The 18600-nt window shown below is 38.8% G+C and overlaps 1 protein-coding gene across 1 annotated transcript in view; it reads left to right on the top strand.

The window, feature by feature from the left end:
- The window catches only part of LRRC69 (leucine rich repeat containing 69), a 117746-nt gene that overhangs the window by 21074 nt on the left and 78072 nt on the right, over nucleotides 1-18600 (top strand). The window contains exons 2-3 of the mRNA XM_046641841.1: nucleotides 13025-13151; nucleotides 16742-16814. Of these exons, the coding sequence (XP_046497797.1) occupies nucleotides 13025-13151; nucleotides 16742-16814 (200 nt within the window). The remainder of the gene's footprint in view (nucleotides 1-13024; nucleotides 13152-16741; nucleotides 16815-18600) is intronic.

Genomic DNA, 18600 nt, shown 5'->3' with positions numbered 1-18600 from the left:
TGTACTCACTGGCAGCCCACCTGGGCTGCTTGGCTTGGTGGAGGTACCCCTGCAGTGACTGAGCCACCTTGGTGTGGTGTGTTCCCACAGGTGAGAGGCAGCTCCAAGAAAGAAAGCATTCCTGCAGAGGGCTGCCTTTCCCCTGTCTCCTCTCAGAGTTGCATGCTGGCCACTGTGTGAGGTCCCGTGCCCTATATTGCAGCTGCTGGAGATGGGGAGGAGATCTGATTACCCACTTCCACTGCTTTGCAGGGGATCCAGTACCCCCATCTTCAGACATATGGGTGCATGAGTCTCTCAGACATCTATTGTGTTGTGTGGATAGCCTCTGTTGGTCAATGAATATGCTTTTTATTGTATCTTAAGGGAGAGACACCAATGGAACTGTGCCATCATGCTGACATCACTCCTTTACACCTTACTTTTAAAGAAGAATTCAACTGATTAGAAATCAGACTTCTTGTTGTCTACCATTAAAGCTCTTTACAAGTCAGATTTAGGCTAAAGACATTCATGTTTAGCTGTTCATGAACAATCAATTTTTTTCATATAGAGTGTCCAAGGTTGTGGAATTTTGAAAAAATCTGTTTCCCCTTTATAATGGGAGTTCCAAAAGCAGCTTGTGGTCTTTATAACTTGGTGATGTATATATCATAGTTCAAAGATCATAATAATTGTTATTTTAACAATTTTATATAAAATCCCCACATGTATTTTTCAAAAGTTACTTTGAACTCTTTCTTATGTTCCTATAGGTCATATCTTTTATTAATTATGCTCAAAACTATCCCTCTACCACATTTTTTTTTTTTTTTGGTCTATATTGCACTTGCTTTTTGGACTAGTCTTTCTTTTATCATCGTAGAAGTCCAGTTTGCCTCAATATACTGATTTTTTGATCATATTTTCCATAGAATGCATAGCATTAAAACAGAATTGATATTTTTTAAGTTCTTAAAACAAAAATAATACTTTTAAATTCCTGTATTCACAAAATGGTATCAAATAGAATAAGAATATCAACTGTTTATTGAGAGCCAGGCACAATGCCAGGAACTCTCTGTTCATTTTCAAGGAAGTTATTACCTTCATATTGTTAATAAAATTGAGGTTCAGGGAGAGGTTAAGTCACTTGTCAGGGTGACTTAACTAGTGAATACATCTACAAAATGAGATCTCTTTTGAGGTTGCTTTCAGCTCTATTGTCTTGTTATTCTATACACTTAGTGTGAAATTTACCAGGGTGTGATGTTCAATTTATAGCTCCTAAAAACAAAAACTGGCTTCCTAATGATAGCTGTTTTGAGCACTAGATGGATTGTCCCCACTCTCCATTTGTTTACACATCTGTTCTTGGGATAAAGATTTACCATTCATCTTCTGTGTCTATGCTGGTCCTGAGGATACAGATGTGAATAAAACATGGTCCCTGTCTTCATGTTGGGGATTAAATTAAATGGTAATATATGTAAAGCTCTATGCCTGTCACATAGGAGCTTTTCAATAAATTACAGTTTCTATTATGATTAGTGTTACTATTATGATATAACTAGCAACAATGATAAAATGGGAGCAGGTTCTTTAGAGACTATAGATCCTAACTCTTCTTTCTTTCTTTGCTAATTTGGCTAATGAAAATCTGGAGAATGTCAATCACTTATAATGACATGAAAAACAATAGGTAAACGTCCAATAATTTTTTTTCTTTGGTGAGGAAGATTGTCCCTGAGCTAACATTTGTTGCCAATCTTCCTCTTTTTGCTTGAGGAAGATTGTCCCTGAGCTGACATCTGTGCCAATCTTCCTATATTTTGTACAGAGGATACCACCACAGCATGGCTTGATGAGCAGTGTGTAGGTCCGCACCCAGGATCTGAACCCATGAACCCCAGGCTGCCGATGCGGAGTATGTGAACTTAACCCTTACACCACTGGGCAGCCCTGTAATGTCCTATAATTTATGATGAATGCCTTTTGCCTGTGACTAATGAAGTGCTAGAATATCAACAATATTCAAATAAATGCTTTATAATTCTTGAGAGTGGAGACCTTGACCTTGTCTTGTCCCTAGTGCCTGGTGCATATTGGACATGTAATGTCAATTGGAATGGAAACCCTTTTCAAAGTCCAGCTCAACCAAACGTAATGCCAGTTATGATTATGGCATCATCTAGGAAAAAAGTCCCTCACAGGTAAATCAGCCATAGTTTTAAAATCCCCAAAGAAACAAATAGCCATCATCTCTAACTGTGTGCAGCATTGTCGACATGCATCATAAGGTCCAATGGTGGTATAGGAATGTTTCCCTTACGTGGCTCACATGTGTGGCTGCCTAGGACAAAGATATGGCCTACCATAGCTTTTTATTTGACCATAAACAATTGACAGTAAATAAGGCCAACTATCAGCAGAGTTGAGCAGTTTATAACTTTGTTATTATGTCCCTAGTCTCTCCTTTTAATACACTTACTGCCCTTGATGACCTCTAACCCAGTCAACTAACTTCCTTCCTTCCTAGCTCCTTCCCTCCCTCCCTCTGTTCCTCACTTCCTCCCTCGCCCCCTTCCTTATATTCAACAAATAATTATGTGTGCCTACAGTGGACTGGGCACTGTGCCAGCTGGCAATACAAAAAGGAGTGTGTCCCTATTCTCAGGTTTAGTGGGGACAGGTAATCAAATATACAAATAGATGTAAAATTACAGTTGTGAAAAGTGCTGTGAAGGAGAATTATATTGTGTTATGAGCATCTCTAGTCAGAGACATCAGAAAAAGTGATCCTGAGGAAGTGCAACCAAGCTAAGATCTGAAGGATAAGAGTTATGCAGAGGAACACAAGAGGGACAGCATATGCAAAGACTTCCCTATCTCTCCCTTCCTTGGGCATTCTGGGTCTTACTCTCTAAGTCTAGCAGACCAGAAGGGATCTGATGTCATTTGTACTGTTTGACAGCATCACTGGAAATGTCTTCTTCCTCCATTAAGTAGGTAATGCCTCCTCTTTTCTAAGCTTGACTTTTCTATCAAAACAGGAATTTATTATCTTAGTTTATTCTATCCTGTCCTGGTACAGAGGTACCTCATGATTTCCTTTTCTCCATGTTCCTTTCAGTCCTCCTTTGCCTCTGCTTCTTTACCCAAGCCTACACTAAGCCTCCTACACAACTATTGGAACTTCAGCTTCTTCCTCTAGCTAGCAGTCAAGTGTCTAGAAGAGGCCCAACTCTCTTCTCTCACTTGCCAGCTGGGTGATATGGGACAACTCACATAATCTCTCTGTGCCTCCCTTGACTCATCTGTAAAATGGGCCTCATCATTCTTAGCTCCTATGGTTGCCTTCAATATTACCTTCTATAGAATGTCTTACCCACACTTGTTATGCAGAAAATTTTAGCCACCAACCTCACTCAAACATCTAAATGCTTAGTTTTTCCAAACACTTAAGGCTTTACATTTTAATTGAATTTTGTGTTGTAATTCCCCTTTTACGATAATTTGAAACTGTTGTCCTTGCTTCTTATTTATTCTTTCCTTGAGAAGCTTCTGACAGGATGTTAAAAGGTCATGCCTGGTTAACGCTTTTACTATGAATGCCAATCAGAGATTCCTTCTTATATTGAGTGAGTAGGAAGTCCCAATTCCATGGCACCTGGGTTGAACTTTGGGCTCTAAGGGGACAGTACTTGGAGTTCACAGGGATCTCTAGAGATTAGATGCCATACTGGACCTTGGAACCTTCTCCTCTTATTTCTAATGAAATCTGAATTGTTTTGATAAATATGAATTTATGTATTAAGAAGTTACTGTGAAATTAAATAATAGTTTTGAACTTAGCAAAATTATTCAAATAAAGTCTTTCGGGAACAGCTGGACTCAGAAGAAGCATTTGGCAATTGCATTGAACTGTGGTTTTAAAGATGTCACAGATTCTTAAAAAGAGGCATTTATAAGGATTAGCAGTGAGCCATAATGCTGCCCTCTCCCATACATGTTGGCTATACGCATGCTAATTAAAAAATGTAAAAACCTTGTTATTCTTCTCTCATTAATTTGATTCAATTATTTTTATTAGTTTACAGACCCTGACATTATATTATGCACTAGTTAGGTGTAGTGAATGGGGATATACACTGTCCTTAAGGAATTTAAGGATTAATATTTCAAACACTTGCCTAAACACATTTATACATATTATAGGTAAATGATCTAATAGTTTGTTCCACAATGGTATCATCTAACCATGATTTAGCTCAAAAAGACTTCCAGACAGAGGTGGACATTTGAGCTGGTTTTATTTTCTTTATTCTTAAAAAAAAAGTTTTTATCCAAGTTAGTCATGGATATCATTTAAAAAATCAAGTAAGTAATTGAAAGATATAATAATAGCATAAAATTTTCTAGTGGTAATTAATAGCTACAAGCACAGCATAATTAAATGTTAGGAGATCTTGCCTGGTCCAAGTTCTAGGCGTACATATGATAGGCACTACATCAAATCAAATATAGGGTTAGTAAGAAGGAGCAGATGGGTAGAATAAAAAAAGCAGGCAGCCCATTAGAAGGAAATGAATCAAGCTGGGCAGACTGGAGCTGACTAAGCACAACAGATACTTGATTTTGAAAAAGAAAAAATAATGTGGAGCCATAATGAGTATGCCATAGTTTGAACCATTAGCTTACAGAAATGATCTAAGCAGGCAGCATTCAACTAATGTTTATTGAGCAATTGTTATATTCCAGCCATTGTTCTTTGAATGGTAGATGAATCACAAAGAGACCCCATTATTGGAAAATTTCCACTTTAATAGTGAAAATAAGATATATACATGAATCAGTATAATACATAGCAGAAGATAATAATTGGCCATAGAAAGTACCCAGTGCTACACAAGTACAAAAGGAGGATGGCTTCGTGGAGGGTGGTACAGGCCAAGGGGAAGCATTAAACACAGAAATCAGTTATAATAATTGAAAAACAAAGGTATAGTGATAGTTTAATCAAAACAGAATCCTGAAACACATTATCACTGTAGAAACAATAAAAAAAAGTTTCCAGCAAAATTAATGAATTAATAGAAAGCCTTTATTCTACGGCCAACATTTCTCTCTTTCCTGAAAATGTCATTCAAAAGGGGCTGTGAATTTAGAAATCTTTGAAAAAATGAGTTGGAAATCATTAAGAAAACAGATTTAAAATTCGAAAACCAAGTAGAAATGTCAACATACACATAAGAAGCAACTTGTGCATTTCTAGCATCATGTATGTCTCACATTTTGTCAAACAGTCTTCTCTTATGTCTAAAAGATTATAGCTACCATTTCATAATATCTACACTTTGAAAGGCACTTTATTATATTGTCTCTTGTCCTTATGACAGCCCTGAGAAGTAGATGCAAGTATCCCCCTTTAAAAAAAAAAGGAGAGGAATTTGAGTGACTTGCCTGGGATCACATACCTAGTATACTGCATAGCAGATGGTCTCCAAAGCCTGTGCTTTGCCTACTGCACAATCCTGACTGAAGAGATTGTGAACCAATAGAACAAGAATATTTAAAATGAGAATTCTGTGTATTGCAAACAGTCCATTGTGTGTGTGTTATGTGCATTATGTGCTTATATATGATCATTCTGAGCAATAGTAAATTCTTTTTGAAAATAGGCAGCACAGTATTGTACACAGTGTGGTGTAGAAGTTAGGAATATAGGTGATAGAGTGAAGCTATTTTATTTCACCATAAATCATAGCCTGGACCACAGATCTTTTTTCTGTAAAATTGGGGCTATTGTGAGGGCCACATGAGGCAATGTACACGGCTACTTGGCACAGTGTTTGGCACGTGCTAAATTCTATTTAAATGTTAGTCATTATTATCAGTATTAACTGATATAGTCACTATTATCATCATATAATGACAATGAGTCATCATGAGTATAGTCATTACTCTACTGACATCATGAGTATAGTCAGTATTATCATCAACAAATCAATCAGTATTTTTTCTTCTCAAATTTCTTGTCCTCTTCTCTCCTACTTGTACAAAGATTGCTACACATTAAATCTAAATTCCGTAATCCAAAGGCCTCAGAGGACACTGAGATGCTTATCTTATATCCAAGATGTAAGAGGAAACACACACATCTATTTCAAGACAGGCCACAGATAGGTTATAACTTAGAGGTATGAGAAGGCTAATGCAAGGAAGTAAATCAAACCAAATTTACAAAGAGTTGGGATAGACACACATTATTTGGGACAAGTGTACAAAGATGTAGAAAAGGTTACAGGGAGATTGGAAACATTTTGGACATATTGGGTAGGGAAATTCCTCATGGACTGATTATTTGGGCAGCTGTTTATGTATAATCTAGTATGATTGGATAAAGGAAAGTTAAATGATAATACATGCCATTCTTTGCATTCTTTGGCTATGTAATGCTATCGGCAGGCAGTAATGAGCTCTGGTATTAGGGTGATTGCAATGGGATAGAGCTGAAAGAGTTGCATCTAAAAGGAATTTTGAGAATGGGACTTGGTGACTGATTGAATTTAGCTGGAAAGAGAGAAAGAAGTTCTAGGTGATTCCAAAGTTTGGCCACCATAGGATTACAAGAATGGTGGGTGGTTAGCCAAAGTGGGAATGGGAAAAACAGATCTGGTTTGTCCATTGACACTGTCCAGTTTTAGGCTTTGAATTTAGAGTGACAATATCACATCCAGTTGAGATGTCTTTTGAGCTAAAATCAACAAGATGCAATTTTTAAGTGGTAACTGTAAATTCCTACATTTAAGAATTCAATTGTGCAAGTCCAGCAAGTGGGTTATCTCCTTGACAGTTAACTTAGGGATTTTTGTTGGCCACAAAATTAAGCATGTGCCAACAATGTGCCCTGCTGTTGAAAGAGTGCATGCCATGTTAGGCTGCATTAATAGAAGTATATTCACCTGCCCTAGAGAGATTCTGTGGTCCCGCTAGCATCTATGCTATGAGATCACATTTCCTGTCTCACCCTAGGCGCCGTGTTTCTAGAGAGGGGTACTTACAAAGTTCTTTCTAATTGTAAGAAGATATAATTCCCTGAGTCATGAGTCCATGAGAAACCAATTCGTAGCAATGATTTCTTTCAATCTATGGCAATATACTTGTTTCCAAGGGATAGAAGAGTTACACTCTGAGAATAACAACAGAACTTCACTATGGATAGTTATTGAAGTAATGTTAAGTTTTAAACTTATCAAGTAGTTATCTCTTATCTGACTAAAGCCTTCCCTCAGGAACTGCCCATAACCATAGAAAGTGTTACTTTTGAAACACTATATGTGCTCTTTCTGAATGCTTCCTACTTCTGAAAACCTGTTAGTAAAACACCATTTGGAACAACCTTGTCAAGGCATCATAAATTTATTGCTCACCTCAAATATCACCTCCTCAGAGAGGTCTTCCCTAATGACCCAATCTGGCCCCAAGTTACTTTTCTATCCTATTATCCTGTTTTCTTTCCTTCATATGTTAGCACTTAACACTAACAGAAATTGTTTACTTATTTGTTCTCTGTCTCACTTCCCAACATACGAGAATTATGAGAGTGGGATCTTGTGTCTTTTTCTCTCTAGCATTCAGAATAGTACCAGGCACATAATAGATATATAATATAATATGATTGAATTAATGAAACATATAGGTTCGGTCTTGAGGTGTTTCTCAAAGCTAGTTTCAGTCCTTGCTACAGTATCTCTGGACCTTTCTATGTAATTTATGTAATCTAGGCTGAAGCTCTGACATATTTGCCATGGTGACAGAGTATAGCCACCTGGTTTTTAGGATACCATTATGAATTTAAAGGTCATCAATGAATCTTCTTTTAGTTATTCTATTCTATCAAGAATAATTCCAGTTCCATTCACTTCATCTTAGTTTTAACTTTGAAATCCTTTAAATGTTGAGGTTTTCAGTAGAACCCTCTTCATCTTCTACATGTCATATTCTTGGTTGTGGTAACCTTGGTAGCCTTTTCTAGTCAAAGGGTCATGAAGTTAACTCAGAAAAAGTGCCTTTTCTTGGATTATCTAAGCATTTTATATCATCATCTTTGGAGCTAAGTTGAATCAGAAAACCAACTGTGACTGTCAAGTCACCCTACTACATTTCTCTAGATTGTTCTTCAAAATTACCTTTCCTCAAACCTCTTATATCTCTTTCTCCCAGCAGATGGCTTTGTTTCATATTTCATTGAGAAAACAGATAATATTAGTCAGGAACTCCCTAATCTTTCCATAACTAAATCCATCCACTGCCCTGATCTGCATGCCCCTTCTCTTCTTTCCTTCTTACCACCCCAATGAAGAGTCTCTACTCTTATCTAAGGCCAGCAACCACTTGTACTTTGTGTCCTATCCTCTCTCATCTTCTAAAGGATTTTGATTCTACAATTATCCCTCTCCTTATGTCATTAGTTTCTCATTCTCTACAGGATTATTTCCATCAGCATATAAATAAGCTGTAGTATCTTTTATTTTAGGGGGAAACAAACCCTCTAGCTCCCTCCTAATTTTCTAGCGTCCTTAAGAAAAGTTCTTAAAAGAATTGTCTTTTAGTCATTGTCTTTGCTTTCTCACATTTTCTCCACAGTACACTTCAAATAGAGTTTCCTCCCCAACGCTTCACCCCTGTTATCAACGTCACTAATGATGTTCATGTTGCTAATTCCAGTGGTTATTTCTATGCTTGTATTTGACTTAAGCTTCCTGTGGGATTTGACCCACATCTTTCTTCTTAAAATAGCTTTCTTTTCCTTTTCTTTCCTCTTGGCTTCTGTGACACTATATATCTTGGAGAGCCTGAGTCATAACATTTTTGTAATTTATTAAGGCTGTGCTCACAGAAGAAACCTGTAAAAGTGTGAGGGAAGCAAGACAGAACACGGAAATAATCTAGGCAAAGATGTGGTTTCAGAATAAATTTAGCCTCAGCCTAATCCCACCAGAGTTCTAGAGTATGCCTTGTACCACAGAGACAAAGGGGCTGGCTGTTATACCCCTGCATCCATCATAGGCTGTAGGCCACCCTGGGAGATTGGAGTAGAGGCATAACTTTCCATGTATCTCCAGGTAAAGCTTCTCCTGGTAGCCAAGGGAAATTCTTCAGAGAAGGATGCAGGAGAAAGTCCACAGTAGCTGAGGATTGAGCACTGGCTCAATAAAGGGGATTTGGTGTACTAGATGCTGTAGGTGTCCCACCTTTCCCTTCTACTTCACTAGCCTCTCCTTCTCTTCCTCTGCTAGGCTCAATTCTTGCCCCACACTCTTATCCTTGATGATTTCTTACAATTGCTAAAAGCTCACAAATTTACCTTCTGGTCTTGACCACTTTAGAGAACTCTAGACTTGCACTGACAATTGCCTACTTGATGTTTCCACTTAAAAGTCTAAAAGACATCTTAATTTTAACATGGATAAAACTGAACTCTTGATTCCCTGTCTTGCCTTCAAACCTGCCCTGTCCCACCTTTCCTCATCTCAGGTGTTCAAGCTCCAAAGCTTATTTTTGTCCGTGATTCTTCTCTTTCTCTTACATCTCACGATCTTCTGGCTTTACATCCAAAACATATCTCAAACCCATCCACCTTCTTTCCACCTTCACCACCATCATTCTAGCCCAAGCCATCATCATCTCTCACCTGGACTGCTGCAGTCATACCTTCAGGCTATCTCTGTGCTTCAGTTCTTGCTCACCTTGAAGACTTCTTTATACAGCTACCAGAGTGCTCTTAAGACACAAATCAAATAATGGTACACACCTGCTCAAAACCCTACAGTCACTTCTCATTCCACTTAGAATAAGATCCCACTCCTTACCCTGGTTTACAAAACCATACATAGTGTGGCCCAAGGACACCCTTCCAACCTCATTTTTTGCTGCGTTTCCCTCTACTCATTATGCTCAGCCATATCAGCCATGTCTCTTGCCTCCTCAACCACACCAAGAAGGTTGCTGCTTTGGGGTCTTTATTTTGGCTGTTTTTTCTTTCTTACTGTCACTCAGATCTCATTTTAAATATCAAATTGTAAGGCAAGCTTCCCTGATCAACCAATCACCATCTCCTCATTCTTTTAATTATCTACAGAGGACTTAATGCTGTCTGTTATTTTTCTTATTAATTCTTTTAGTCATTCGTTCATTCATTCGATTGTTGCTCTCTCACTGTTACTGTGTAAGTGCTTTTAGGGTAAAGATCTTACATATCTTTTTCACCTCTGTATATCGAAAAACTAGAACTGGCGGCTCATAGTAAGCATACAATGCATACTTTTTAATGAATCTTGACTCACCTGCTTCCTTAGACAGATGGTTATATGGGCAGTTTAGACTGCATTTTTTTCATGATTTGTTTGTGGATATATATTTCTAAGCATCAAAAATTAATAAAATAAAACCCCACTTTATAGTCAAGCTTGATTATATCCTGTGGCTTCCCTTTGATATACCATGAAATCAAATTACTGTGTTATCTTCATGTACCTGGGCCATACCCGTAGATTCTGTAAAACACAATGACAAAAATATAACTCATACATGAGAACTTATGGCATAACATGCAAAATGAGCATTATACAGTCTGTGCTGTATACCTGGAAAGCACTGATGGTGTGGGAAACCACAAGCTCCATTCCTTGTTACTTATTTACTTTAAAATTACATGTTACCATCTCTTTGCTGGAGACAGTTCTCCACGAGTCTCTCATGCTTTTGCATATTTTGTAAGCAGAAGTACTGACTGCCTTTGTTCCAGACTAACTTTTCAAGGATGTCTATATAGCAGATATCCTTGGAAATTAGACATAGTGTCTCCCTCTGGAGCAAAGGACAGGCACGGTTACTGCTCATTATAAAAGATTCAGGTTCCCTAAGCTTTTGGTTCCTCTTCTGTAAAACAACACTCTGCACATCTAGGTGTCATCTGATTCTCTGCCTTGCTGGTGCAAAAATGGCAATATTCTGGGCACAGCTGTTGCTGTGAGTAATAAACTGTCTTTTTTCTCTTTCCCAGGGATCTCACGCTTTCTACTAGCATCTATGAAATGGCGGCAGGTTAGCTTGCAAATTGGGTAAAATCTCAGACCTTTCACAGTTCCTGACACTCCTGGATTCCTGACTAGTATTCAGAGATTTTCTTGGGCTCTCAGCACTGGTCATCTTCTATGAATTTTTTACTAAAATTAGGCAAAAGAATGAAATCTATCTCAGAAGAGTATCAAAGTGATGTGACTTGAGAAAAAATCAATCAACCATTGATGGCTTTGAAGATGAAAGGAGGGGCCCGGCGCCTAGGAATGTGGGCAGCCTCTGGAAGCTGGGAAAGGCAGGGAAACAGATCCTCCCTAGAGCCTCCAGAAGGAGCACAGTCCTGCCTGTACCTTGATGTTAGGTCAGTGACACCTATTTCTGATATCTGATCTCCAGAGCTGTAAAATAATAAAGTTTTATTGTTTTAAGCCACTGAGTTTGTGTAAATTTGTTACAGTTGAAATAGGAAACTAATACAGTCACAGACTCTAGATGAAGTCTTTTCATTAGAATGCCTACATGAATATATTTTAACTTCACCATTCTAAAAGAATAAAGCCTCCAAGATGGTAGATGTATTGTCCTTTGTTTAGAGGACACTGGCAATTCTGAGGAAAGCATGTATGGAAACCAAATCTCTTCAATGAATTCTAAGGACAGGGAATTTCCTTGTAAATATATCTATGTCTACTTTATATTAATTTAAATCATTAACATACACCCATACCAAATATCAGGTGATATTTAAACATAAATGGTACTCACCTAAATTTTCTTCTTAATTTTCTTGTCTTTTGTAAACTCATTAATTTGTAAAACCTCCCATGATTCCTTTTCTTTTACCCTTTATTATTAAAATTCTGAAGGGGCTGGCCTGGTGGCGTAGTGGTTAAGTTTGCACACTCCACTTTGGTGGCCCAGGTTTCTTGGGTTCGGATCCCAGGCGTGGACCTACACAGTGCTCATCAAGCCATGCTGTGGTGGCATCTCACATATGAACTAGAGAAAGATTGGCACAGATGTCAGCTCAGGGACAATCTTCCTCAAGCAAAAAGAGGAAGATTGGCAACAGATGTTAGCTCAGGGCCAATCTTCCTCACCAAAAAAATAAATAAATAAAATAAAAAATTCTGAAGTATACAGTTAGTAATGAAATCTGAATGGTAAATTATGTTTGAGAGTGAAAGAAAAGGCAATTTTTGTATCTTGGATGGTACAGTTAGATTTCATATCAAAGAAAAATACCACGTTTTAGAGGACAATCCTGTGTCATTGATTTACTGGATTAGAGGATCAAGGAGGATCTTTCTAACTCCTCTTATGTGCAGTCCTTCCTATGGCTAACCAATTTGTCATTAGTAGAACAGGTGTCTGTAGGGCAGATACCCTACCATACCATGTCAGTAGTTTCTCTTATGAACTTTGTGATCATACAAAATGATGTTAAAGCTCCCCGCCCACTGCTACCCTTGGCTGTATCCATGTAATGGAGAAGTCTTATTGGCCTAAATGAAAAATCTCATTTGGGTGTACTATAGTAGAACCTCAGATCTTTGACTATATTTCTGATTTCTGGAAATTAGCCCTTTTACTGAATTTTTAATGGTTTTCAGTCTATGGGTCACAATGTTAGGATATTCTTGAGTTGCTCAAGTGATTTATAAGTGTATCATTAATTGTATTTTCAAATACCCTCAGAATGGTTTGTAATTCAATTTTAATGAAGTTAAATGTTTGAATTAAAAATTAAATTGTGCTTTAATTAACAAAGTGCTTGAACATGAAGTTCAAATGATCTTTAGTTATAAAGATAATTTTAAATATATGTGAAATAACTGTTTAAGATCATGTTCAAGTTTTCTTAGGTAACATCGATCTCAACAAAGGCGCTTAATTATTTCTTTTTTCTCATTTGAAGATGGGTAATGTATAAGTCCATTAAATCTCTATGTGTTTGCAGTTGACATCACTAAATCTGGGAAACAATCTTCTAGAAGAAGTTCCAGAAGAGATGAAATACCTTACATCTCTGAAGAAGCTCCATTTATTTGGAAATAGGATTCATAGATTTGCATCTGGTGCATGTGGTAAGTTAGTCAAAGACCAAAATTATAGTATCAAGCTTAATCCTCTTATGTTTAACAATTTGGAACTAAAGTGAAAGGGAATTGTACATGTTTTAATATTTTTCTGTTGGAGCTGTTTACACACTACTCTTGAAATTAAGGAATTTGGGGGACAACACTTTTTTCCAACTATTGTATTATATATTTCTTTACATGTATACCTATGAAATAAGTAAGCATTAGTGTTAGTGAATTTTCCCCTTTTAAGAATCAGTGTACATTTAGACTCGAATCCTGGGGCCCTTTCTCTGTGCCAGAGAGAAAACCAGTTGAAGAGCAAATCAAGAAAAGCTCTCCATAGCGCTCCTTATTCTTTACACCTTTTCTTGTCTCAGATACTAAGTGACAATCTTTGATCAAGATGCTAAGTTTAAATCAATTTGAGGAGAATTTTAAAGGAAAGATATGAGACTCAATAATTGGCATTCTTTACTTTGTGTTTCCTTTAAACCTACAATTTCTCCATCCAATATGAAACTCTTCCTATTTAATATGGGTAACGTGGGCTTAAGGACAGAATGCATGACAAAGAAATCTGTATGATTTTTATAGCTTCATTAACTCATGTAAGGCACTTCACCATTTTATGCATTTGTCCCCAATAGTAAATCTAGAACTATATTACAAAATGTATAAGGTTCTGTGAACTTTTGAGGCACAGGTGCTATATATAATCACTGTCACCACCAAGCAGCAATTATTAAGGGTATTATTGCATGGGGCACTAAATTAGGGGTATATTTGGCAAACAGCGCGAATAGACTCTGATACCATCTATTTAAAGTACCTCAAAATCTTAGATCATGTATCTTTGAGAAATATTTTTCCTCAAAATGAGAACTGTAACAAACACCTATTGATGCTTATGTACATTATATATACAAAGCCATAGATTCAGGGTTCAATTATAGTTTACTTAGGAAGAAAACAGTTTACATATAAGAAAAAATTAAGGGCATGCAAACAAATATACAATACTATTTTATTAACTATATTGAGGGGACAAACTTAGGTAAAACCTGATGTATATAAATGATACTAAGCAACCTAATTAATGTGAATTTAGTTTCTGTAAAGAAGTAATTTTTTTTCTTGTGTTGCTCTTAAATTTGAGGTTTACAAAATACATGTAATCTGTATACAGTGCCCCTGAATGTCTGTGACTTCTGTATTTCCTGATTTTGGGCTGTTGAACTTTGAAAATCCCATGTGATCGACATAAATTATGGTCTATGTCAGATCCTGATTATCCAATTGCAGAAATGGTTTGGTGTCAGGGAGTTGAGCCCCCTCCAGCATAGATCACATGATCTTGTCCCCCTGACCTGAGCAGACTGGACAAGGGCTAGACATGTGTCCCAAGCTGAGTCAGTCATATATCCTTTCTTGGGGATTATGACAGAATCTAAAACAGTTTAATTAGTCTGAGCTAATTACATGAATTAAGACAGAGGTTGCAAACTGGTGGCCCACGAGCTGAATCTGGTTCACAAATAGGTAGGTTCTGTTTTGTCTGCCTTTGTAAAAATTTGAATTTAGTGCCAAAATTTACAGGTCAACACAGTTTATATAAAAGTCTGGATCTCTAGCTCTTTTTGTTTGTTTGTTTTACAAAGGAAAGATTAGGCAACACTGAAATCACATTCCCACGTGACAGCATTGGCGGGGAGCTGGCTGAATGGCAGCTGCCCTGTTAAGATAAGGGATGTGCTCTGCAGTTCGGCAGGCTGCCACCAGGTACACTCCCACCAGACCCACTGCTGTGTTTTGAGTTATCTCCCCAGTTCCTGCAGGCATTTCCATTTGAGAACTCTGTCTACCCTGTCTGTGAACATTCAAACACAGGAGTTGGGGATGGCTAGGAATGCATGGAAAATTAGAGAAAATGCATTCAAAAGAGAAGAAATGGGGCGTCAGGGAGAGGGAGAGAGGGAGAGAGAATATAAATATGAAACTGAGAGAAGCTGTTATGAGAAATGAAATTCTATACTCTGCAGAGATTCCCAGAGTATAATCTACCAGACTTTGAGAAGCTGTGTGGAGAGACAGACTATTAGCATGGAGTGTTGCGTAGGTCTCCTTGGACATCACAGCCTGGTTCAGTGGTTCAGAAGAAGCATCAGAAACCCAGGAGACCCAAGCATGAGCAAATATATATATAAGCCTATAATTATATAACACTATATATATATTATGTGTATATGTATACATATATTTAAATTATTATAACTTCTGGCTGCTGCCGCTGCTGCAGCCTAAGGGCCGTGCACTTTGGGCGGAGCGCGCGTCACCATGTGCAGCTATGGACGGACTCTTGGGGAAGGCCAAGCGAAGCCCAACGGGGAGAAGCCGGCCGGGGAGAAGATGTACCTAGGAGCTGGAGTATACCAAGTCCGGAATCACCGACTTCCAGGTCAAGGGACTGCTGGTGCTGCCCAGGGAGAATGACCTCCACGTGCGGCTGGCCAGCAACACCACGACATTTTTCTGCCAGGTCAACCTGCAGCATAGCACTGCCTCAGAATTCTGCACAGGAGAGGCGTGCCAGACGATGGCCGTGTGTGACACACAGTACTACTGGTAAGAGCTGGGGAAGAAGGTCAAGTGCACAGCGCCCCAGTATGTCGACTTTGTCTTGAGCTCAGCGCAGAAGCGGGTGATCAACGAGGGCATGTTCCACATGAAATAGGCAGTGAATTCTCCAGCTCCTTCGAGTCAATGGTGAAGAAGATCTGCAAATACCTGCTCCCGATGCTAGGGTACGTCTACTCGTCCCACTTCCAGGAAACCCTGGCCTTGGAGCTGCACGCGCGCTTGAATACACTCTATGGCTAGTTCCTCTTCTCCAGGAAGTTCAACCTGCTTGGTTCCAAAGAGACCGCGGTCATGACCATTGCATCGAGGTGCTGTGCAGCGGCAGGGGTGCGGCTGTGGACACATGGGAACAGACCACGGGAAGGGGAGGTGTGCTCGGCACCCCCGGCCCGACAGGTGTGCACGTGTGCGGAGAGATGCCATACGAGTGCCAGCATGGCTGTGCACACTCTTGGCGGGAGTCAAGAGTGGCGACGCGGCCCCCCACCCCGGGACGGCCTGCGCTGTGCTGAGGGTGGGCTCCGCAAAAGCGGGAGGACCGGGGCGAGGTTCACCAGTTTCCCACAGCGGTTTTCTATTGGATGGATGAGTGCCGCTTGTAAAGAAGAACCTTTGGACTTCATTTATTCGCTCAACAAACATTTAAGGGACTGACGTTCTGAGTTCCAAAAAAGAAAAAGAATACAAAATCGTGGGTTCCTGTGCCGTTTAATTTCTGGTTCCACTTTGTAGTGAGCCTGGCTCTACCCTCTGTCCTCGGGCTCCATGACTTGGCTTTGTAACTGTGATAAATTCCCTCTTTTTGCTTAAGCTAGGTTAAGAGGGTATCTCTTACTAGCAACCCAAAAAGCATTGGCCAAAGCAAGAAACCAGAAGGAAAACAAAGGTGTATGGAAAAGTGGCTAAAAATTACTTTCTAACAGATATCTAAGGTGACTAAAATTATTTTCTAACAGATGGCTTACAAAATTTGATCCTGCTTAGTCTGAACAACAATCAGCTTACATGGATTCCTCCAGAAGTCAGCAGGTAACTTTGTTTATACCGACACTTGTTTAAACACTCCCCATCCCCCACTGCCCTCTACCCTCGCCCTCGTCGTCTGAACACGTAATGCCTAGCCTCAAGTCCTTGTGGGACTTATACAGAGCAAAGAGGCACCTGAATGACTGAGGCAATGCCGCTAATTTTAAGCAGATGATTCCTTAAACACTTCAGAGAAATGAGAAACAGCATGACTTGGTAGTCTAAGTGTAAAAGTGGGGGTTTGAAACATAAAGTTCTAAAGTTGTTTGTGCTGTTGATTTCCCAACTCAGGGGTTCTTAGAGCTTGCTCCGCGGCAGAATTGAGGACAGTAAATTTTATTTTATATGAATATTGTAAGCCATTTTCAGCTTGATGGAAGAGGTGATGTAAAAGCAGAGGATTTCAAGCCCAAGTGTCTTTTTTTTTTTGTTAAAGATCGGCACCTGAGCTAACATCTGCTGCCAATCTTCTTTTTTTTTCTTCTTCTTCTCCAAAAAACCCCCCAGTACATAGTTGTATATTTTAGTTGTGGGTCCTTCTAGTTGTGGCATGTGGGACGCCGCTTCAGTATGGGTTGATGAGCGGTGCCATGTCTGCTCCTAGGAGCTGAACTGCTGAAACCCTGGGCCACTGAAGCAGAGCACGCGAACTTAACCACTTGGCCATGGGACCAGCCCCAAAGTGTCTTTTTTATTAAAAAAAAAACAAACTCCAAATTTTATTATCATTAACAACAGGGACAAAATGCTGTCTCTCCTTATCCTGCACATCTGCACAGATGGGCTGCTGTTTCTGTGCCTTTCTGGAGCCAGCTGAGGGCCTTGTCCTGCAGGCAAAACACCGTCTTGGGCTTTTCAGTCTGACAGATGGAGAGAGAACCCAACTGGGGTTTCTTTGGAGACCCTTTTTATTGCCTGTTGAATAGAAACAGATGTATTCCAATATAAGAGCATCCAGATTTTTAAAGGAGGATACAAAACTAGGACCAGTCCTCAACAAAGGGCTTTCTATAGCACCTAAAAGTCGATTCCAATTCACTTGTCTATACATCTAGCCAATGATTTATGTTTCTCAGATAGATTTTTACAGAGAAAGTAATGTTTTAAGTCGGAGCAACTAGAAAAAGTTTTGAAGTGATCTAATTTCTGAAGAAGAGGTTTATGGCAATGAAAATGCCGATAGTTGTCTACTTGCTTTTCACTTATTTAGCTTATCAGTTGATTTATGTAGTGATGATATAATGAAAAAAGGATGCCTTGGAAGATCTGGCGAACTAGGTTCAGGTCATATCTTTGTGTGACTAGCTTTATGACCTTGGGCAAGTAATTTAACGACTCTGGACCTTAGCTTTCTCATCTCTAAAGGAAGAATTTTGAGTAGATGAACTTTAAAATCCTTGCAGCTGTAACATGATTTCACAATTTAGTGAGTTTAGTTCTGTTTGCAGTAGAAAGTACAATATTCAGGGACTGCATAAATGTAAGGTTACGGTATGTTAGAAAAGTAAATGAGAACTTTCAGTGAAAAAAGTAGGATTGCAAAATGTCTGGGTCCATGCTATTTTATAGATAATTCTGGGTTGTCCATATTCTGCCTCAGCCTTAGATGTAAGCTGATTCAGAACCTCTTGAAGCAGGATTCCATTTTCTGACCTTGGGAAAGTTTTGTCACTTTCTTATCCCTTAGTGTCTTTTTCTGCAAAATGAGGACAATAATAGTGCCTACTTCACAGGGCTGTTCTGATGATTAAATAAGCTAATCCATCAAAGATGTTTAGGGTTGAGCCTG

This window comes from Equus quagga, chromosome 16, assembly GCF_021613505.1.
Source record: "Equus quagga isolate Etosha38 chromosome 16, UCLA_HA_Equagga_1.0, whole genome shotgun sequence".
NCBI lineage: Eukaryota > Metazoa > Chordata > Mammalia > Perissodactyla > Equidae > Equus > Equus quagga.
Note: the sequence above shows the minus strand (reverse complement) of the source record. Positions and strands in the feature narration are given on the sequence as shown.